This window comes from Ursus arctos, unplaced genomic scaffold (assembly GCF_023065955.2).
Source record: "Ursus arctos isolate Adak ecotype North America unplaced genomic scaffold, UrsArc2.0 scaffold_9, whole genome shotgun sequence".
NCBI lineage: Eukaryota > Metazoa > Chordata > Mammalia > Carnivora > Ursidae > Ursus > Ursus arctos.
Window position 1 is genome coordinate 31,510,549 of NW_026623111.1, and position 12,490 is coordinate 31,523,038.

General features: G+C 40.8%; 1 protein-coding gene across 1 annotated transcript in view; it reads left to right on the forward strand.

Moving 5' to 3' along the window:
• The first annotated feature begins 11,409 nt into the window (after nucleotides 1–11,409).
• Nucleotides 11,410–12,490, forward strand: part of UBE2K (ubiquitin conjugating enzyme E2 K) — a 70,597-nt gene continuing 69,516 nt past the window's right edge. The window contains exon 1 of the mRNA XM_026508761.4: nucleotides 11,410–11,771. Coding sequence (XP_026364546.1) covers nucleotides 11,709–11,771 — 63 coding nt within the window. The 5' untranslated portion in view covers nucleotides 11,410–11,708. The remainder of the gene's footprint in view (nucleotides 11,772–12,490) is intronic.

Below are 12,490 nucleotides of genomic sequence, written 5' to 3' on the forward strand. Positions count from 1 at the left end.
ATAGCCATTTCAGATGAGGAAACTGAGTACAGAGAGGTTAAGTCATTTGCCCAAGATCACACAACTAGTAAGTGGGGATGAGATTCAAATCTGAGACAGTCTGGTGCCAGAGCCCACGCTCATGACCACCACATGGGCTTATGACAACCATTTATTTATTCATTTCAGTCATAGTATCATCACATTTAATTTCATTCATTAATTCAAAATATATATATTGAGCACCCATTATGAAGCATCTTTCTTTCTTTCTTTATTTCATTCTTACGAAGACAACATTAAAAAGACATGGTCTCTGGCCATAAGATGATTACAGTCTAGTAAAGGGTATAGAAATGTAAATAAATAATCATAATAGGACATTATGAGGGTAATACTAGATATATGTCATAGATACAGTGACTGCACAAAAGAGATTGTTAAGTTTGTTTGGAGAAGGAAGGAAAGTTTCACAGATGTTTAATTTGGATTTTGAAAGAATAGGATGTCAGTAAATGGATGAGGTAAAGAAGGATTCCAAGCATAGAGAACAGCATACACAAAGGCACAGAAGCATGAAAATAGATTGCATCACATGTTTGGGAAGCAGTAAATAGAATGACATAGCTGTTGTGCGTGGTGCCTGTTGTGGGGTGGATGGTAGCATTGTTTTTCTCATATTATCCTGATGGTGCTTATTAAACAATTCATTATTTCTCTACCAATTTGAAATGTCACATGTATTACATACTAAATCTTTATAAACTGTTGGATCAGTCCATTCTCACTATACTATCTACTCAGAAAATGATTTGCTTCTCAACAGCTTTAAAGTATATTTTCACATCTAATAGTGTCTTTCTTTTTCAAAGATTCTTAGATTTAGAATGAAATGGTTCAGTGAGGGGGGAAAAAAAGCCCCTGGGAATTTTAGTTGGAATAGCATTAAATTTATAAATTATTTTGAGCAGATGGGAAAATCATTAAAATTTTGAGTCTTCCAATAGAGAAATGTGTCTTTTTATTTGAGCCTTCTCAATAAAGTTTCATGTTTTTTATGTGCTATATAGTTATAATGTTTATTGCTAGATAATTATTTTAGTTTTATTTTGTGAAAACAATTCCGAAATTGATTTTTTAATTATACAAATACATACTGAATTCATGTCAAAGTTTTATTTAATTCATTAATGAGACAATCAGTAAAATTCTGAGCTCCTTCAGAAAAGGAGATCTAGGGGTACCTGGCTGGCTCAGTAAGAAGAGCATGCGACACTTTTTTTTTAGAAAGAGAGAGAGAGAAGTTGCCTGAGCAAGAGCAGGCAGGGGCAGAGGGACAGGGAGAGAGAGAATCTTTTTTTTTTTTTTTTAAGATTTTATTTATTTATTTGACAGAGATAGAGACAGCCAGCGAGAGAGGGAACACAAGCAGGGGGAGTGGGAGAGGAAGAAGCAGGCTCCTAGCGGAGGAGCCTGATGTGGGGCTCGATCCCATCACGCCGGGATCACGCCCTGAGCCGAAGGCAGACGCTTAACCGCTGTGCCACCCAGGCGCCCCGGGAGAGAGAGAATCTTAATCAAGTTTCACAGGATCTCATGACCCTGAGATCATGACCTGAGCAGAAATCAAGAGTTGGATGCTTAACTGACTGAACCACCCAGGCGCCTCAGAGTATGTGGCTCTTGATCTTGGGGCTGTGAGCTCGAGCTCCACGTTGGGTGTAAAGATTACTGAAAATAAATAAAATCTTTAAAAAAGAAAAGGAAAAGTAGAAGCATACAGTTAGTGGGAAAAGGAATGCTGAAATAAGATCGCTAAATTAGATGCAAAACTGGTCAGTGTCCTAAGGGACAATAAAATATAATCTTGGGCTTATTCTTACTATCAACAGAAAAAAAAAACACATTAATCCTATTCATTTCTATAAATTAAGCGCAACTATTACAGGAAAACATCTGGTCCCTAATCAATTATTGGTTAGAGTTACAATTTCTGAGTCAGAGATGATCCTTGTGCAGTTTATTTCAAAATGCTCTAAAAAAATACTGAAGCACAGAATAGCCAACACAATACTGGAAAAGAAGAACAAAGTTGGAGGATTGACCCTCGCTGACTTCAGGATTTACTATAAAGCTGCAATAATCCAGACAGTGTGGTACTGGTGAAAGAGCGAACAAAGAGATCAATGAATAGAACAGAGTACCCAGAAATAGACCCAAACAAATATGTGCAAAAAATATATCTATTTGTATGAATAATGAATATAGTGAACTGATCTTTGACAAGGAGCAAAGGCAATCCAGTGCAATAAAGATAGCCTTTTAGCAAATGGTGCAAATAAATGAATCTAGACACTAACCTTACTTAAACCTATCAGAAAAATTAGCTTAAAATGGACTTAACTAAAAAAATCACAAAACTATAAAACTTCTAGAAGATAAAATAGGAGAAAATCCAGAATTTTTAGATACAACACGAAAAGCATGACCTATGAAAGATGTTATTAATAAATTGGACTTAATCAAAATTTAAAACTTCATCTCTGCAAAAGATATTGTCAAGAGAATGAAAAGATAAGCCATAAACTTGGAGAAAGTATTTGCAAAATACATATCTGATATGGCACTCACATCCAAAATATAGAAAGAACTTCTAAACTTCAACAATAAGAAAAATATATGTCATTAAGGAATTGTGAATTAAAACAATAAGATATATTATTAGAATGGCTAAATTCCCAAACGCTGACAATGCCAAATGCTGATGAGGATGTGGAGCAACCGGAACTCTCATTGCTGGTGTTGATGCAACTTCAGAAGGCAGTTTGGTTGTTTCTTTTTCTTTTTTCTCTTTTCTTTTTTAAAAGATTTTTATTTATATATTTATTTTACACAGAAAGAGAGCACAAGAGGGGGAGCAGCTGAGGGAGAGGGAGAAGCAGGGAACCCAATATGGGGCTCATCCCAGGACCCCGAGATCATGACCTGAGTTGAAGGCAGCGGCTTAACTGACTGAGCCACCCAGGAGCCCCCCCACTTTTTTTAAATAAAGATTTTATTTTTAAGTAATCTCTATACCCAATGTGGGGCTTGAACTCACAACCCTGAGATCAAGAGTCACACACTCCACTGACTGAGCCAGCCAGGCACCCAAGTGGCATTTAATTTTAAATTAGCATACACTGTGCTATTTGTAGGTATTCTAATGAGATTCTATTTTCCCCAATAAATTGGTAGTTTCATGACCAGAGTCTATATCTTATTCCTCTATGCATCCCTAGCAGCTAAAATAGTTACTTGTATACTCATAAATGTTGATAATAGTGCCTTTTCTTCAAATGTAAACCTTTTGAAGAAAGATAAGAATAATCTGTGTTTAAAGGCTTGAGATGATCCCTTATATACATGGTCAAAGAATTTTCAATAAAGACTAAGACCATTCGTTGGGGAAAGACAATCTTTTCAACAAATCTTGCTGGGAAAACTGGACATCCACATGCACAATAATGTAGTGGGACCCATATCTTACACCATATTCAAAAATTAACTCAAAATGGATCAAAGACCAATAAAGTAACAGCTAAAGGGGCACCTGGGTGGCTCAGTCATTAAGCGACTGCCTTTGGTTCAGGTCATGATCTGGGAGTCCTGGGATAGAGCGCCACATAAGACTTCCTGCTCAGCGATGAGTCTGTTCCTCCCTCTCCTTCTGCCTCCTCCCACGTGCTCATACTCTGTCTCTGTCTCTCTCAAATAAATAAATAAAATCTTTAAAAATAAAATAAAAAATAAAAACAACCTCCTGGGGAGGAGGGGAAAAAAAAGAAAAATAAATACACAAAACTGTCTCTCCTAATGTTAACTTAAAAATATACTAATAGGTTAAAGATTTGTAAGAATTCACAACATTGTTAATACAGTGAAATCATAAAAAGGAAGATAAAATGCAGTTGCATCCAATTCTGAGCACAGTGCTTTTGCTGAGATGTTTATATGATATGTCTGTCTTCTGCTACTTTGGATTATGATTTTCATTACAGCTATCCTATGTAGAGAAGCCTGGCCTCTGTAGGGTCTCCTGAGAGTGCCTAAGTCATGTTGCTTGCTAGCTTCAGAGGGCACAGGGAGAATTGTCTGCATATGCTTCCCTAAAACTCTGAAAGAGAGACTTAAAGCTGGATTGTTTACCATAGAAAGGAGCCATTCCCTAGGATGGTACAGTTGAATGTTCAGCTACAGTGATCTGCAAGTGGCTATGCATCTCCACCCCAAGGAGCATCAAGAAAGGGAAAGATATTTATCTATTATTCATAGGGCAATACCTACAGTGGTCATTCTCAGTTGGTCCTTCTGAGTTAGGTCATCACCCTAATGGGGAAAGTTGTTACACGGGGCGCCACTAATCCTAATGCAGGGGCTCCAGAACAGTAGAGAGAGAGAGTGGTAACTTTCCTCAATGACAGCAATATCCAAGAAAGTAAGAAATTATCATTGTACCTTGGTGTATCAGACAGGGTCCTGGCAGGAAACAGGTGGTTAATCAGGAGAGTTTGTTAAAGAGACTATAAAGAGACAGGAAGCTGACAAAAGCTAACAATAGTAGAGACTGCTTGGCACCTCCAGGCTTGAAGGGGTAGAGGGAGCAAGATTACCAGAATCCTAAAAGAGCTCTAGCAGTAGCTGTATTCAGAGAGCTGTTGGACAAGAACTGCAGCCTTTGGTAGGGAAATATAGCATTGCTGATCCTTGGCCTCATTTCCTGCCAGAGCCTCCCATTCATTGGCCACACTCAACGGGAATCCAGAAGGTAATGAAGTCTTATTAATGTCAGGACAATGTTGCAGATCATACTTCCAGAATCTAGGGGCACAGCGTAGAGAATGTTGGAGAGCAGATTTGCAGGAACAAACGAAGACTATCTGACCAACTTAATGAGGCTTATATGATTTATGAAATTCTGTATTCTAAATGAATTATAAATGATTGACATGATTGAGGACTTGAGTAGGTAGAAGATAGTTGTGGAGTTTATTTAGTGGGAAGTTCATGGCCTTTGAGAAGACCAAAGGAAGGGGATTTTGAAGAGTGGCTTCTAAAGGATTTGGGATCTTTGTGTTGGGGCCCCAACGACTCTAGGGTCTAAAATAGAGGACTCTGGTTTAGAGAACAGAAAGGAATTAACCAACTCAGCAAAAACAACTGAGATGGTCAGCAGAGGGCAGTCTACCGGAAAGTTGGCTAGTGTCTTAAACATGAAGTGAAGGCCCTGTAGTCATGTCCCGGTTGTAGCTGCATATTCCTTGGAAAGAGTGAAATTATAAAGTCCTTCCCTCAAAAAGTTCCCACCTAAAGAAACTGTGCCTAACAGGAACCAAATCAGTAACTTAAGACAAGGAAACATATTCTGTGCTATTAAAGTCAGCTTTCCACTCCAGACTGCAGATATTCTGAAAGCCACAATGGTGGGAGTTCTGCTCTATTCTCTAAATTTGGAATCATATAATGTGCATTACAATCAATACTGTGGTGCCCACTGGCACGGAGCTAAGTTTAGAAGTTCGACTGCGGATCTAAATGCTGTTTTCCACTCTTGCCGCTAGAGCTCCTCACCCCAGCTGGGGTGGGTAGGGAAGAAAAGCCAACAAGATGGGAAGGGCAGGATTCAGTGAAAGAAAAAAAGGCAAAATGACCTCAGAGTTATGACTGGCTGTTTCAAAAAAAAAAAAAAAAGTTAAATGAGAGGCTTGGGTAGAACAGGCAGTGATGAGAGAAGGAAAGGAAAAAGGTCTCAAAAAAGCTGACAAACACAAGGTCAGGAGAGGGCAGTAGGGAAAAAAATTGCTCTGCCTTGGGTAGAACAAGAAATCTGAATCTAAAGAGCAGTAACAGTAACTAGCAGGAACTACAAAAAGGAAGACTTGCATATTTCGAATGTTGGCGATTATTATCAGGGCTCAGCAAAGCACTATTATGCTTGCTGCATTTTTTTTACATGAATCAACAGATCAAAACACATTGTTCTGTTAGAGGCAAGGGAAGAGTTACCAGATTAACTCTCCATCAATCTAAAAGCAAGTTGACAACCATCATATATATAATGTTTATGTAAATTACGTACGCTGAAAGTGCGTGACTTTTTAGATCTAACCCTTGTGTCTAAGCTGTACAGTATACTCAAATATTCTTAGGACTCCTTTACACTCTAAAAATATTGAGGATTCCAAAGAGCATTTGTTTACGTGTTGTGTTAGAAATTAAAACAGAAATTATTGGAACATTTATTTAAAAAGAACTATGATGGGGGGCACCTGGGTGGCTCAGTCGTTAAGCGTCTGCCTTCGGCTCAGGGCGTGATCCCAGCGTTATGGGATCGAGCCCCGCATCAGGCTCCTCCACTGGGCGCCTGCCTCTTCCCTCTCCCACTCCCCCTGCTTGTGTTCCCTCTCTCACTGGCTGTCTCTCTAATAAATAAAATCTTAAAAAAAAAAAAAAAAAAAAGAACTATGATGGAGCGCCTGGGAGGCTCAGTCGGTTGGGCTGCTGACCCTTGATTTCAGCTCGGGGCATGATCTCAGGGTCATGAGATTGAGACCCGCATGGGCATGGAGGCAGTTTAGGATTCCCTCTGTTATTCTCCCTCTGCCCCTCCCCCCGCTTGCTGTTGCTCTCTCTTTAATAATATAGTTACTATAATAAACCAAAAAAACTATAATAAACCTATTACATACTCACATAAATAATATATCTTTAGTGAAAAATAATTGTATTTTCCAAGATAAAATCTCTTTAATACCTGGCTTAATAGAGCACAGCTGGATTTTCATACATGCTTTTGCAGTCGGTCTGTGCATATATTGTTTTGGTTGAAGTGTATGAAGAAAATCCAATCTCATATAAATACGTAGTTGGAAAGTGAAGATATTTAAATAACTTTTTCAGATAATTGTGAATATTATTCTTCAGTACTACACTAAATCCAGACAAGTGGTCATTCCTCCAAGGTTAGTTGCAATGTGGAATCTGAAATGTTACCAGTGAATTTTTTGTACTCTGTCCAGTGAATTTTTTGTACTCTGTTACATTAAAATCCATTGGTCTGTCTCAAACCTTGAATGGATGTTACACCCATGCATGATTTTGTAACATCATGCATTGGTCATTTAGAAAATATTAGTTCACTGACTTATGAAGATCTTCCAAATATTAAGACATTTCATTGTACAATTTCAAGCAATCTCATTTATTAATTTCACCACCAATTTAATCAAAACATCTTTAAGTGTATTGGGAAGCTGTCGAGTCACAGGGTCAGATATATTTTCTAAAACTCTAATTTTTAGTTGGAAGTTTGAATTTTATCATTGGCAACATATTCTGCCAGTTGTTTTCCTTGGTATGACAGGCTCACCTAGTTCATTTGTGATAAAATGTCTGCCAAATACCCAACCCTTGATAAACATAGTTTGTCTCAATCATTACTTTAAGTAAAAATAGGGTTCCATGGAAATAGTGCCTAATTTAGCTCACATTGTGCAAATTCTTAACCATGTGCTTTGGTATGCAGAAGTGCTTTCTCTATCCTTCTCATGAATGACACAGAATATTAAAAAGGCATGTATTCAAAAGTTGAAGTTTAATAAAATCAATTTCTTTTTTTTTTTAAGATTTTATTTATTTATTTGGCAGAGAGAGAGAGACAGCCAGCGAGAGAGGGAACACAAGCAGGGGGAGTGGGAGAGGGAGAAGCAGGCTCCCAGCAGAGGAGCCCGATATGGGGCTCGATCCCAGGACTCTGGGACCACTCCCTGAGCCAAAGGCAGACGCTTAATGACTGAGCCACCCAGGCGCCCCTTAATAAAATCAATTTCTACCGCTTCATCAAACACATTCTAAAGTGAAACTGGTAAAAAAAAAAAAAAAAAGGGAGGAGGCACCTGGCTGGCTCAGTCAGTAAAGCATGTGACTCTTGATGTCAGGATTGTAAGTTCAAGTCCCACACTGGGTGTAGAGATTACTTAAAAATAAGATCTTTAAAAAAAAAGTGAGGGGCGCCTGGGTGGCTCAGTCAGTTAAGCATCTGCCTTCGGCTCAGGTCATGATCCCCAGGCCCATCAACATTTAGTAAAAATGTAAAAAAAAAAACAGAAAAAATAAAAGTGCAATTCTTAGTTCAAAAAAAAAAAAAGTAAAACTGGTATTTTTTTTTTTTTTTTTTGAGTAAGCTCTATACCCAATGCAGGGCTCGAACTCAGGACTCTGAAATCAGGTCGGATGCTCCACCAACTGAGCCAGCCAGGTGCCCCTGAAACGGATATTTTTTTCTTTTTCAAGATTTATTTATTTATTTTGGGGGGGAGGGGCAGAGGGAGAGACTCTCAAACAGGATTGATGTGGGGCTCCATCTCACCACCTATGAGATCATGACCCGAGCTGAAACCAAGAGTCAGATGCTTAAATACTGAGCCACCCAGGAATCCCAAAACTGGTATTTTTAATAGTGAGTGCATGGTATTAATAAAATTATTACTAGCACAGTAATTGTTTTTGTTCACTACTGCTTTTATGTCATCAGTGCAAATTTCAACAACAGTAAAAGGAAAATAATGTCTTTTGTATTATGATAATAGTTTGGTCATTGCAGACTGACCCCTGAAAATATATCACGGACCCTGCATTTCTGTGGACTAAACTTCGAGATGATTTCTCCCTATCCCTGATAGAATGTAAGTCCTGCAATTCCAGAGTTTTTCTGTTTCTTGTTCACTGATACACCTCTAGGGCCTACATCATGCCTGGCACATAGTAGGCATTCAATAATTATTTGTTTAATTAATGACCTTTTAACGAAGTAATTAACCAGAACTAGATCATAATAGTGAAGAGCTTATAATGTGCATTACTGGAAACTCGTTTTTAAAAATTTAGTTTTGAATAGGTAAAATAAACAAGAGGGTACATGGTGAAAATTCTCCCATTTTGCCTTCTCCAAGGCATTTAAGTTGCCTTCTCAGAGATAACCCCTACTGTCAGTTTCTTATGAATTTTTCTAGTGATATTTTGAGGATTCACAAGTATTATATACACAAGCATATTCCTTTCTTCCCTCACACATATGGTGGTATACTACACACAATATGGACTGCATAGTGCTTTTTCAAAAGTAAACTTTTTCTTTTGGAGTAATTGTGGATTTATAGAAAAGTTTCGGAGATTCTTGTATACTCTTTACTCACTCCTACTAATGTTAACATCTTACATAACCATACTACCATGTCAAAACTAAGAAATTAATATTGGTACAATACTATTAACTAAATTACAGAATTTATTTAGATTTCACTAATTATGTTCTTTCAGTTCTAGGATCTAATCCAAGATACCACATTGCAGTTAGCATACTGCTTTTTTTCCCTTAAAATGTACTTTGGGAAATCTCTCATATCAGTTAATATGTAGTTGCCTTATTCTCTGGAAGGACTGTAGAATGACTTCCTAGAGGTAGAATTTCAGGGCCAATGATTATGTGTGTTTAAAAATGACCAGCGGTGCCTTGGTGGCTCAGTCAGTTAAGGGTCGGACTCTCGATTTTGGCTCAGGTCATGATTTCAGGGTCTTGAGATGAAACCCTGCGTCGGGTTCCATGCTAAGTGGGGAGCCTGCTTAAGATTCTCCCTCTCCCTCTGCCCCTCCCCCGCTTTCTCTCTCTCTCTCTCTCTCTCTCTCTCAAGCGAAAAAAAAAAAAAGACCAAACCCCTCTCCCCCAAAGAAATTAACATACTCTTCTAAGTAGTCCCCCTGTGATTTGAGTGTTTCAAGTTTCTTCGAAGTTCCAAGATTAAGATTGGAGACTGAATGAAGTTGACAAATGTAAAGTACTCAAAACAGTTTTTGCACACTTCAAAATAATTATTTTTAATGTGCTGACACAAATAAACAGCATTGCATGGTTTACATTATAGCAATAATTCTTTGTACCATGACCCACACATATAGTTGATTCCTCTTAGGACCACTAGGGGGCTCTGCTGGAAGGGTTTTTATAATTTATGTTAGTCCACTTAGAGAGATGTTTCCAAATGATGCTTTAGAATTCTGACCTCTTAAAACCTGAAGAGATCATTAATCCAGCTTCCTTAATTGCAGATGAGGAAACCAAAGTTGGCCAAGATAGCTAGCATGGAGGAAAGCTGGAATCAAAAATCTCCTCTTGGTTCCTATGGCAGAAGTTCAAGAACTTTTTTTTCCATGTGCTTCCACTTGAATGATTCACTGCCCAGAGATATTTCCTTTTTGGTGCCATAATTTTAGTAATTTTTGCTAAGACCGTGTATTTGTGATATTTTTCTAGGAGGATACTTTACTAATCGATCAGGTGAAAGAAGCTCATGAAATAAAAACTTCTAAATAACCTTTATTACTTATTCCAGAATGTTCTAAAGTACTGCTCAGCACCAAAACCATATTACTTACTGAAACCCTAGCAACGACTTTCAAATTGCCTTTCAAACTGACTTTCCACTTAAAACATTTTACTCTTATCTCCATTTGTTCATTCAATATTTATTGAGCGCCTACTAGTGCCAGACACGGTTGTAGGCCCTAGGCTTATAGAAGTAAAGCTACCGTTCCTCCACAAGGAGCATCTATTTCTCCATTTTTCACTTTAATATACAAAGTATTTTCACATGTTTTAGTTAAGTGGTTCTTATAGTGTGGTCCCTGAACCAGCAGCAAGAGTAGCAGCATCTGAGAACTTGTTAGAGATGCAAATTATTAGGCCCACCCCGCACTCTAGGGATGGGGGTCTAGCAACCTGGTTTTTCTAACAAGCTCTTCAGGGATTCTGATGTACCCTCGAGGTTAAAAACTATTTAAACTCGGTATTAATTATTTAAGTAGCTCAAAGATCAACATCTGGCTTCTAAATCCAACTCAGGCATCTACCTGGGGTACCTGTTTCAAATACCCCTGATGGGACCCAACAATGACCGCTCTTACTTCAGTGACGCGTAGTACCTGGAATGATCGTATTAGTGGTGGCACTCTAATGGCTTCAGAACAAAAAAGGACCGCAGTGGATTTTCCTGGGCTATACCAACAGAAAATGTGCCGGATCGAGTTCTGGAATGGTGTTTTTATACACTAGACACAGGCACATTAAGTCTGTGAGTTCTGGGTCTGGCTGAGTCAGGACGGCGCTCCTAAGCGCTCGTAGCTGAGCGGGGCCGGGTGAACCCGTTAGGTTGGACTCAGCGTTCAGGCAGAGGCCATGGACTGGAAGCCCTGACCACACCACAGTGATTTCAAGAGGGGCGGAGGAACAAGAGTGGACCCGGGAGGCCCTGGCAGGGCCGGCCAGCGCGGAAGCCGCACCCTCCTGGCCCCAGACGCCTGCAGGGCGGAGCCGCGCGGCCGCAGCTCGGCCAGAGACGCGCGGCGCGGTGCGGCGCGGGCTCGCGTTTGAGGCGTATGGGGCTACAACGGGAGCGGCTGCGCCGCCCGGCCGGGTCAGCGTCTTGCGCATGCGCGGACCCGGCGCCATTTTGGTGGCCGGGCGCGGAGGTGATTCCACACTGAGGAGAGCGCGGCGGCCGGGGTGGCAGTGGCAGCATTCGTGTGCTCGGGTGTGAATCGCCGAGGGAGGAGGCGGTGGTGGAAGAGGTGGCGGCGGTGGCGGTGGTCGTAGCGGTGGCGGAGGAGGCGGGTACGAATCAGCTGCGGGCGGAGACATGGCCAACATCGCGGTGCAGCGAATCAAGCGGGAGTTCAAGGAGGTGCTGAAGAGCGAGGAGGTCAGAAATGAACTCCCGGACATCCCCCACCCCAGCCCAGGGCGGGAGGGTTCTTCCAGCGGCGACCCCAATATCCCCGGTAACCCCTGGGTGGCCCTCCTTGCGGTCGCCCTTCTGCCTGTGGGGAAGCAGCAGTCTCCCCCTGCTTCCGTCGCCTTCTCCTCCCCTCCCTGGGCCCTGGGATGGACCGCCTCGGGCGGGTGGTCTGGAGAGGAACACGGTTTGGGGGGCAGATGGAGAAGGGGGCACTTCTTGGAGAGGTGTGAGCTCTAGAGAGAGCCCCGAGGCAGTGGCAACAGCTGGAAGTGTGGCTGTAGGGTGTGGAGGGAGCAGGCCGAGCCTGAGAAAACCCGGGAAGTGGGTTGGGGGAAGGGGAAAGGTGGTAACTGGATCCGGAGAGCCGCGCTGCTCAAAGGCCCACACTTTTGAGGGTATTCTACGTTGTAGCCTGTTTGGCCTCCACTGTCCTTTCCTTTGGGAAGGAGCGGTAAAAGGCCTTAGGTATTGATGAAAGAAGGACGTTCAGAGTTCCTCCCTCCCTAGTTCGGTGTTGGGAGAGAAGAGGAGACATAATGGGATACTATTTTATTTGAGTGGGAGATACGGGAATTTTCACCTGAGGTAGGAAATTAATTCCAAATTAGATCATTATCTCATTTTCACCGACCCCCGCAACCCCCAGTTTCTAGGCCTCTTTTCTGTTGACATCTAAAGCTTTT